The sequence below is a fragment of the Hyalella azteca genome, unplaced genomic scaffold (genome assembly GCF_000764305.2).
Source record: "Hyalella azteca isolate HAZT.00-mixed unplaced genomic scaffold, Hazt_2.0.2 contig13555, whole genome shotgun sequence".
Lineage (NCBI taxonomy): Eukaryota > Metazoa > Arthropoda > Malacostraca > Amphipoda > Hyalellidae > Hyalella > Hyalella azteca.
This window is the reverse complement of record NW_025943473.1, coordinates 62,118-73,270: the sequence shown is the minus strand read 5'-3', so window position 1 is coordinate 73,270 and position 11,153 is coordinate 62,118. Positions and strand designations below refer to the sequence as shown.

The following is an 11,153-nucleotide window of genomic DNA, read 5'->3' as shown; positions in this document are numbered from 1 at the left end:
ACTACTTAGCATAATAGTATTAATGATATATTTAATGCTTAATGCTATATATTAAATATGACATTAAGGTGTTAAAACCAACCTCGATAAACATGATAAGGAAAAATTAAAGATAACAGGACTCTAAATATAACGATATCAGATTGTTCTTGATAAATTTTAACCCAATAAATCCTAGAAAAATATAATATAGACTTTGAATTGAATAGATGCCAAATAATTGTAAGTGATAATAATTGTATAAATCAATGTGGAGGTCCTTATTGGTCAAATCCAAATGATCCTTTTTGTTCATGCTCAAATTTAAGATTAATTGTGATTGAAAATATCCCTAAAACTAAGTACCTACCCATAATAAAAAATACCCCATATCTTGATATTTTTATTCTGATAATGAGCATTCGTTTTCAGTCCATTGAGTGGTACGAATGACAATGAAAATAAACAAAACAAAATGTAGATGTTTTTTGCTTACACTGGAACCATGGTATACAAATGAAATTTGTACATCAATATTTGCAAGTAAGTTTCATGATGAATAAACAGCTATGAGGTGCTAGTCAATGCGATGATTGAAACAATCAAGGAACTCGTTGCGTCACGATAGTTTAAGATCGCAACGGCAGCCGCGACCGCCGCGCCAGTCTTGGCTCGTCAGCCTCATCGCGCGGTGCCTCTGACCATCACTACTGGCTCTTGCATGTCCATGAACCTGTAGTAAGCTCATAGCTGACATTTACAGACACGTGTGTTACTTCTGGTGTGTACATGCGTGTACGGAAAGAAAAAGTGCAACATGTACTGCAATATAATGCCAGTGCATAGCCACATTTACGGGACCCTTGTAGCCATTGTGGCGTTCTCTGTGGTTCTTAGCAACGCCGAGGCTCCTTCGGAAGCGGGGCACGAAACAACGCAATGCCCTAAGGAACAACTCGCGCAGTATCGGGTGATCTTCAAGACTTTCTGGAGCGAGAAGGACTTTCCGAAACATTATCCTCAATGGCGACCTCATGCGCAATGGACTAAACTAGTCGGTAAGTATTCGAACAAAATATCCTCAATTTACTTTTCTCCATTAATAAGTCTTTAGTTATTAATGTTGGTATTGAAATTTCGTCTGTGTATTAAACTGTAAAGAACCTGCCGTAATATGGCCGTTTTATTTTACCATTAATTATTTTCCGAATTTTCGAAAGAAATAAATAGATTTTTAACACGGATTCGGCCCTTGAATTTTTCTGATGTCGCACGACTCTGACACTTTTACAGTTAAAAACACAACAGAAATAAATTAAAGTAAAGGCATTCAATGACTTAAAATAAAAGTTATTCGTCAATTAAAGCTTTTTAAGCGCTGCAACGAACTGCCATCTAACTGCATATATGAAAATTCCAAAAAGTAGATTCAATACGCGGCAGATATAAAAATACGCTGTAATAAAAATAAGTGCTAGAAGGAATATGTGCTGCGTTTGTTAACCTTACATGAATGGATATGTCATTGATACACTCGGCGTCAGAGGCACAAAATTACTGGTCCAAAACTCGCGACCCGAAATGTTTTCAGTCGCGAGGTACGGAGTCGGAACGAAATGCGCGACTGGCTTGATGTTATCGACTGACAGGACTGCCTTCTGACTTGACTGCCTCCTGACTTGACTGCCTTCTGACATGACTGCCTNAGTTACGAAGACGTAGATATACGGTCATAAGATGTTGAAAGGAATCTTACATAAACAATAATATACGCTGATATAAATAACTAAGGTAACTAAAATGAGAGTGAAGAATACACTAAACACATGAAATTATTCTAATCATTTCCACGATTCTCTTCATAGATTTGAAATCAAACATTGATACCTGTCTCTTATACACATCTAGATGTGTATAAGAGACAGCTCCTGTCATGACTGCCGCCTGTCATGACTGTCTCCTGTCATGACTGCCTCCTGTCATGACTGCCTCCTGTCATGACTGCCTCTTGTCATGACTGCCTTCTGTAAACAAGTTGTCAAGGGTTGTGTGGTGTGCGAGGAAATTTCTTCGTGTACCTTTAAATGTTTTTGGAATTATTTGTAAAGTTTTCAATGTACCTAAGTGATTTGAATTTGTAGGTTGCTTCTGAAGTGATTCGGTAAGATTTGAGAATCGCGTAAATAAACGTACTTTTGCCACGTTTTTCTTATTTTCGTTTCGTGTCCGTCTGTACAAGAAAAATCAAACCTTAATTAGAGGACTTCTGACGATCCTAGAAACTTCAAATTTGGCATGCATTCTTATGCTGCCTAACAATTCAAGATTTGATCATCAGAAGTAATAAGTTAAAAAAAAAAAAACTTAAAAATTCAAGGTTGGGAATCGAGTTTTTTTGTCGAACAACCAGAGTTGCCAACCCTGGAAAATGATTTAAATTTAAAAAAAGTAAAAATTCAAACCCGAATTTAGAGCACTTATGGCTTGCTTTAATATTTACTAAAATATTTCCTAAATAATAAAAATCTGAATTTAACGGTTCTGCAAAAACAGCGACGCTTAGAAACAGCTCGCAAAAAATACGCTCTAGAGCGGTCATTGGAAACCGTATTGCTGATACACGCTTTTCCAATAGATTCGGTCGATTTACCAAATTTTCCACTGATAAAATAGAGTGTAAATAAATAATTATAAAACCATTTTTAAAAACCACGTTTTTCTGGTGTTTACAGAACTAAAATCAATGAAATAAATCAAATAAAAAATTTTAAAAATCACGTTTTCTTGACGGACAAAAAAGAAAAACATTTACTCTTACTTAACATTACATAACATTTTACACAACTTTAATGTTATGTAAGAGTAGATGTTTTTCTTTTTTGTCTGTTAAGAAAACGTGGTTTTAAAAGTTTTTTTATTTGTTTTTATGTATAGGTGTCTCATTCGATTCAAATTTGCAAACCGTTTCAGAAATTTTCACTCTTTACACGTGCGGCACACGGAATAATGACAGAAATATAAGAGAACAGTATTAGTGGTGCCCGAAGATGCATAATGTAATTGCATGTTTTTTTAATCTCATCCATCAGCTGAGGTTTTTTTAGCATATTTAAAAGAAAAAAATACACTTGGTAGTGAAAACAATCATTCAAAGTCACCGTAAATGCTTCGTCCAGAATATGAAGACTCAAATCGTTATTTTAATCACATGTAGGACTAGTTCTCAAATATGTTAACTTTGAAGTTATAAGAAACTAAAATAAGTGAGTTGAAAAAAAACTTTAATCAAGGGAGCCTGCAAGAAACACATTAGACCCCAACTCGGTTACATTGATCTTAAAAGGTGCGTTCGTCCTTTTAGGTTTGTTAAATTCACAGCCTCTTATACAAACTAGTTTGAACTGAATTTATTACACCACATGTATCTGATCGATGGCCTTAATTCACCTTTACATGCATGTAAGGGACTGATACATTATTACTTCTGAATAACTTGGGCCAACAGAATGAAGGATGGTTCAAATTTTCAACAAGATTTGGTCATGTTAAATTTGGTAACACGATAGTTAATTAATATAGATTGCGGATTTTTTGATGTTTCCTTTTGCGGACAATGCTCGTGAACAAACGTGCAACATTCGGATTCATTGAGGTTTGTATATGCAGATTGTATTTGCATTGTAATTCATAAATGAATTAAGGCTCGTATACGCAGTTAAATAAAACGTTAAAATAATACGAATAATGTTTAATAAATTGTATAAACATTGCAGTTCCAACATAGGAACTTGGTTCACGCCAACCAGGATTGCGGGATCCCTGCTTCGGCTCAAAGTCGTGATTGTGAGCATGGAAACGTATTTTTATTTACACTCATATTTATTATTAATTTTTTCACTTATTTCGTTCATCAACAAGTCCAACTCTGTATGACACGTTTCGTAACGCTAATAATAATAGGTGGGGAACTTGCCTTGGTTTTCGAAAAAATCTTTGATGTTGCCAGCATGTTTTTATATAATTTCCTGGTCTCGTCATAATTTCATGGGAGTGTAGAGTTAGTCATTTTGCGACTTTTATTTTGTAATAAAATTATAAATTACCTTTACCTTGGCAACACCGTTATAGGAAGTTAACGTCGCGCACAATTTTCTCGTTGATCATTATCGTACGGCTGATCCCCGCTGCAGGTTAGTTTAAGCTCTAATAGGTTCCTTTTTATTGTCTGAATAATTGTTAAATTGTATTATTATTTCTCTATTCATCTTCAACGACGATCATTTATTAGATTTACTTTTCAACAGATACGCACGTTGCCAAGGGTATTATTCTTTACACTATTTTTCCACATCGTAATACTTATATTCAAAGCCCACCTTGTTGTTAATTTGCCTTGCATTAAAATCAGAGTGCCAGTCTCTTTCATTTACAATCCTGTTGGTTTACTGTGTGGGTAATGACTGGCACTTACCCCACAGGAGACTAACCATGACTGTTAGCATCAGATAAAACACTAATATTAGGTTTTATTATGTGAAAGTATGTACTTCGTGGTTGAAAGTAGAAATAAATTTTTGAATGTATGAATTTGTTTCTAAGGATGAACGAGTTTCTTGTTGTTTTTATGAGCTGCATAACCGCCAAAATTTAGAAAAAATCATTTTTCCTCAAATGTTTGTTGTACTGCACGACTGAAGGTGATTGAACGATAGGATGATAGGTGATTGTGATGAAAAATATTCAGTCAACGCGCATACATATTTTCGTAGCTGACTTTGTAATATGAGTTCTTGCCTTTTTAAATGACAATTTTAAAATTTATACCTATAACCTGACCTATGACAAACATTACAATGCGCCATTCGAATTAAATCACACGTAGTATGACAGAAACTAAATATTTAATGTATGAACAGTGATTTTTTAAACTAAGACTAAAGCTCATAAAATGAACTTGCCTTTTTAATCGTTAGTTTTAAGATATGAAAGCAGGTATCAACACTTCGTAAAATAAAACAAAAATTTACAACATAAATAATATTTTGCGCACATTAAAACATAATTGAGAGTCGTAGGAGCATTTAATTATGTTTTATGAGGAACGAAGCCCCTAATTCAGCCTGCATGTATGCACTTAACGAGCTCATCAAGCGCTCGTCGGCCGACATTAACGCGCGCTGAACCCAGATGCGAATTTCAACTTCGTTAAAAGCCGTGGGAAATTAACTCAAAATTTTAAGTGCATTTCAGCCCATGTTAAACAGCGATGAAAAAACTAACATATTTCGCAATATGTTGCAAACTAACATATTGCGCAACTAACATATTTCGCAATATTGCAAGGTTTGGGAAATAACGAACATCTCAGACATCATCTCAACATAATCAACATGAGTTACGAAGACGTAGATATACGGTCATAAGATGTTGAAAGGAATCTTACATAAACAATAATATACGCTGATATAAATAACTAAGGTAACTAAAATGAGAGTGAAGAATACACTAAACACATGAAATTATTCTAATCATTTCCACGATTCTCTTCATAGATTTGAAATCAAACATTGATACTGGATAATCGTCTGATGATATGCGAGAGTAATTTAAACCATGAGTCATGAGTTAACTGGGTTGGTACAATTTATACTACTCATTTCAACATGTAGTAAGAACTTAAATAACATTAAATTCATCCCTAGACATCAGATAATTATTCTTACAAAAGCGGACTGCAGTCAGCCATTATCCAACTAATCCGCCTAAATTTATCAACTAGGTGCCCCAATAGACGAAAATATTGTTTTCTCGAAAAACTTTCACCACAGTTAAAACAATAAAAAAATTAAGCAATTCAAGGAATCTATAAAATTCGATAGTAATTCATAGATACATCAAGTTAATTTGTACAGTTTACAGTCTGAAGGTTAAGTGTCAAAGTGTGATGATACTTTTTATAGAGTTCCATATAATTTATTCAAATTTTTATTCCCACGACAGGAAATATTTTTAAAGAAAAGTGAACCCATCCATCTAGTCTTGTTGCCGTGTCAGTCTCACCCGTCGCTTTCTTAAGTTTTTTTTGTGACCCGCAATATGAATTTTCCGAGAGAATGGCGAGCTTCGCCCGACTGGGCGTCACCCATGAAAGTCTGCTCCGTGTACTCGGCTACAAATAAAAATGATCTCTTGTCTGTGAGACGCGCATAAAATGCTACCATAAATCTTAAAGTTAGAGTTGAAAAATAGCATTAACTTTGAATAAATGAACGTGAATGAATGAACGTGGACTCAAGATTTAGAAAAAAATCAGCTTTAACTGATTTTCTGGTAAGGCGAGTCTGAAGATCCACACTGTTGGCAATAGCACACGGTAATCTATTAATCAGATCGAGTGGGGGTAGATAGAAGTGAGGGTGAGGCCTTGCAACGCAACGTGGCAGTGACAAACGAGCCAGCAAAGTACCTCTTTTGTTAAGCTATTAATACAAAATTTCTTGGTTTGCAAACACAAAATGAAATACTAAATTTTATGTATTAGGTATCGAACTTGAGAGTGGCGTTTTTTCACTATTTATGCATGTTTTGCCTATATACACTTTTTATTGAATTTTACTTTAATCCGGGGCGGAATAATATAGGTACGGAGATTATCGAGCATAGTCGGTTAATCAACGCTGTACATCCCAGTAACAGTGAGCAGAAGCCAAAACATTTCGTTGATGGAAAACTGCGAATGTAATGTTTATGAACATTAATCCATAGCTGGTATAGGATTGTTGAATTCGAATAGTTGGATTTATAGTTAATCAATTTAAATTTAAATCAACATGATCTTTGAGCAGAACTTCTGTCAAAAGAAAAACTCAATTTTTTCAACATTGATCCAACTTTTCTGCCGGATTCGAGTTTTGGACGGAATTGGAAGATATTTTCATACATATTCATTCACGAAACCACCGACGTTAGTCCGTAATTTACTGCATCACATGCGTGTGTGGTGCTGTAAGATGCTGTAACTTTTATTTTCACGTCGTATTAGAGTTTGGTAAAAATCAGAATTTAAATTTTTCATTGAGAACTCAAATTATTCATATTGATCAGCTATCAGCAATGATGCCATCAGTTATTCGGAGCTATGAATATCAGCGTACGAAAATCATCAAAAAATGAACGTTTTTTGGTCTACGACCTGGTGGGCCTAGCTCTACTGCTCAACCTGCATCGTCAAGCTCAGGTATATTTTTCTTTTGATGGGATGAAAAATGAAAATACATAACAATGCAATTGAAACGGCGATTACACGATAAATTTATTTGCAGTAAAGTAAGCAATACATTAAAATTTAACTGAGTCTTAATTAAAAAAAATGTGTTGTATTATAAAATTAATTGTGAGGGCTACATATTCTGTGCACAACACGTTCACGGGGGCGGGAAAATGCAGTTCATGTTTAGTTCTTGCGTCCACCTCGGCACCAGGGCCAGCCATTAGCCTAAGGTCTTTGTTTTGCTGCAGCAATTAGCCTTACAGGCCATTGCTGTCCTTGCAATTAGTGGCAAAAAACTAAGGCGAGAATTTCAGAACTCTTATTAACCAAATGAAGAATTCGAATTTGAAAAAATGTCAAAGGCATATTTTTGTATTTAATTATTTTGCTTGATTTCCTGTATTGCAACAAGAGACTTTTGGGAATGCATTTATGATTTTATGGTGTATGTTTCTGACTATAAATAAAGTTCAAGGTAGAGCTCTGTTTCAATATCATTAACAAAATACTAGAAGACTTAAAGCTTGGTAAAAGTATTGCTATTTAATCACAAGCAATTACTTGCTTTAACACAGGCAATTATCATAAATTATGATTAGCGTTAAGTTAATAAGTTAATATTCAGCACTTGCATTTTCTAAAATTGTTTATTGTCTAAATCCCATTCATGATTTTCAAAGGTTACGTAGTAGGGCGTCTTGAATATGAAGAGAAGAGCTTGTTGCTATTCTCAGATCATGACACGCGTGCGTCGTCTTGCTGAGCGTAAAACCATGTTTGTTTGTTGGCCGAATACACTGACAAATTCACGTGTACACAAGGCATTAGAGTGAGTCAACATGCACTTAATAGCCCTCTCAACACACATTAATTCACACTATACAATGAAGCCCGGTAATCTTTTGAACTATGGCTGTTCAAGCTAATAGTTCGCGAGGTTCATGATGCTATTTTCTACAGAAATCTGGGGCTTCATAGTTTCTCTGATAGCCTTGATCGAAAATCCCCTGTTTAATTATGTATCTCATTTTCTGTGAAAGAACTTAAATTTGAATATTTTTATCCATTTAACTTAGATAATTTTGTAAATTTTGACCTGCGCGGGACCAGCAGTAATGCGGCTAAACAGGTTCTGATTGCTGCATGGAGAAGAGGTTTGCGATGAACGTCCAGCGCAAATAATGCTGTCTCGCGCGCCTCCTTTGAAGGTCTCCCGCAAACAGAGCTGTTTGATATACGAGCATCTTGGCACTCGCATGCACTTATGGGCTGCCTGGTACAGTGGATGCGGCGACTATGAGGATGGCTAATGAATATATTGGACAGAGTTTTGACAGTTATTGTGCGTCTTGACGATGTACGGGACTTTATTAAATAATTGTCACAGCACGACTTAACTGCTTGATGCTAGTGCGAGAACAATTTTCATTCGACATATTTTTATGTGACACGATTCATTAACGTAAAAGATACACTTTTTTCGCATGCAGCAATTTCTATTTTGGTAGAGTTAGTTTCTGTAGAGTAAATAATGAAAAATTGAACAGAATTATTTCTGTGAAGTATTCAAGATTATTGTTCTAGATTTATTAGTTGGAATAAAATCCGAATTCAAAAGTCGATTTTCACAGGTTTATTTTGTCCGGAAAAGTTTTAGATAGACAGAGAGAATTTTACCTTCAGTGGCGTTTACTCGTAAGCTAAATCAATCGAGCTAAAAATAAAAAATCTGGAACGTTTCAAAGATAGAAATTGATAGAAAGATAGAATTACCTATGCACTTTGAATGAAAAATCGGCAATGTTTCATTATAAGAAATTTTAGACACTATTGAGCTGTATATGTTTTTTTCCATTGGGAGCCTACGAAGATAATGAAACACAGGGTTCTTTACAAATCGAGTTTTAATGTTACTTTAGTTTTCTTTTTAGTTTTAATGAGAAGTATTACTGAGTAATTGTGCTTTATTAGCGCGTCTTAGACACATAAATGAAATCCTGTTGGTTTCATGAAATGGGATTATGATTCTGACTTTACGCATCATTAAAGACCACGTACGTTGAGTGAACAGTAAAAGAGACATTCATAAAAAATTGCATGATTTTAAAACTGTATCTAACTTATTTCCTTGAGTACAAATTGTGAAAGATCTATTTTTTTTCGAGGTCTAGGGTTGAAACGATATTTTTTTCTTCTCCAGCAGCATCGCAGTTTAGCCAGACCAAGCCGCCAAGTCGGAGGTGCTTTGCTGGCCTTGAACTTCCACCTCATCTCATTCAAAGACGCAACTTGCATGCGCCGAGTGTTGCTATAAGCTTCAGTCAAGAAATTTTAATTAATACTGAAACTTGCATCGGCCCGAGTGTTGCTATATATGAGCTTCAGTCGAAAGTCAAGTAATTTTAATTAATACGGTAATTTTCATCGGCCCGAGTGTTGCTATGAGATTCAGTCAAGAAATTTAATTATTATGGCAACTTGCATCGGCCCGAACGTTGCTGTGAGCTTCAGTCAAGCAATTTTAATCAAAACGGCAACTTACATGGGCCGGATCGAGTGTTAACATGAGCTGCAATTAAGCAATTTTAATTAAAACGGCAATTTGCATCGGCCCCAGAGTTGCCGTGAGCTGCAGTCAAGCAATTTTAATTAATACGGCAACTTACATGGGCCCGAACACATGTCAGCTTCAGTCAAGCAATTTTAATTAATACGGCAACTTGCATCGGCCCGCGAGCGTTGCCGTGAGCTTCAGTCAAATAATTTTAATTAATACGGCTGCTGGCAGGAGCCAGAGCGTTGCGTGGACTTCAGTCTGAACAGTTGTTATAATCTCGGACATTCACTAGAATGACTGAGCAACGCTATGTAGCGATGTATGTGATGCATTCATTCTGCATTATATTATTAAGTATCATAAGTTGAATATTAGAAATAATTTTTTGGTAATAGACCCTGAACAGCATTTTAATAATACTTGAAAAGGATTTAACGTGACATGTGAAGCTTAGGTAGTGAATAGGTTTGAGTTATTGATAAACCGTTTTCTTAGTTAAATTGTAGTAAGGATTATTGCTTAAACTAAGCAGGAATAATACAGATTTTTAGCTCGACTTTAGATTGGTTACCTTAATATTTAACCGATAAACTGGATTCTACTGACCCCTTAGCTTATCCGAGTCTTTGACGAAGGATCCTTTCTTTCGTATATCATTTGTTATTTTATTAAAAAACTGCATCCATAAAGACTGGGCGGGATGATTCGAAAACTACTAACATTTAATAACAGGAAAGTTGTGACAGAAACTCATTAACTACATACATAGGAATATTTTGTGATGGGTTAACAAGTCAGAGTAGCCGAGAAGGAAACTCGTTGTGACCACTCGGTTGGTCCTGACGTACCTACAGCAGAGGCCGACGTCGGGTAAAATTAATAGGAGATAAAGTTCTGGATAAGACACGACGCTTCATTGCAAAGCTACGCTATAGAATAGATAAGCTGTTGGTGAAAAATAGCTCTAATGATACTGCTGCTGGATTGCATGGTGGAAGGTTGGAAGGATCTTCAGATTTTTGTGCGTTTTTTAATCAAAAAAACAACTTGTAATTGAATGTTTGCTTCGGCCGACTTGAACAAAATTAAAGCTTTTACTTATTGAACTACTAGCTGTTGGCTGTCATCAGAACACGAAAATAAATTATCTAACTAATGTGTACATTGATTAGAAATAAAAATGGAGCCCGTTACTTCCTTACTCAGTTGTATCTTGAGGCCACAATTAAACTCTGTCAAACAAAGATGAGGCTTAACGTTCAACACTAAAATCAACGAAAAACTTATATATTTTTCTCTCCACTACATTAATCAACTGTTTTGAATATATACATATATTTAGTCCAG

At 35.2% G+C, this 11,153-nt stretch overlaps 1 protein-coding gene across 1 annotated transcript in view; it reads left to right on the top strand.

Annotated features, from left to right (window-relative positions):
* The first annotated feature begins 655 nt into the window (after nt 1-655).
* The window catches only part of LOC108681221, a 31,052-nt gene continuing 20,554 nt past the window's right edge, over nt 656-11,153 (top strand). The window contains exon 1 of the mRNA XM_047883742.1: nt 656-1,037. Coding sequence (XP_047739698.1) covers nt 797-1,037 — 241 coding nt within the window. The 5' untranslated portion in view covers nt 656-796. The remainder of the gene's footprint in view (nt 1,038-11,153) is intronic.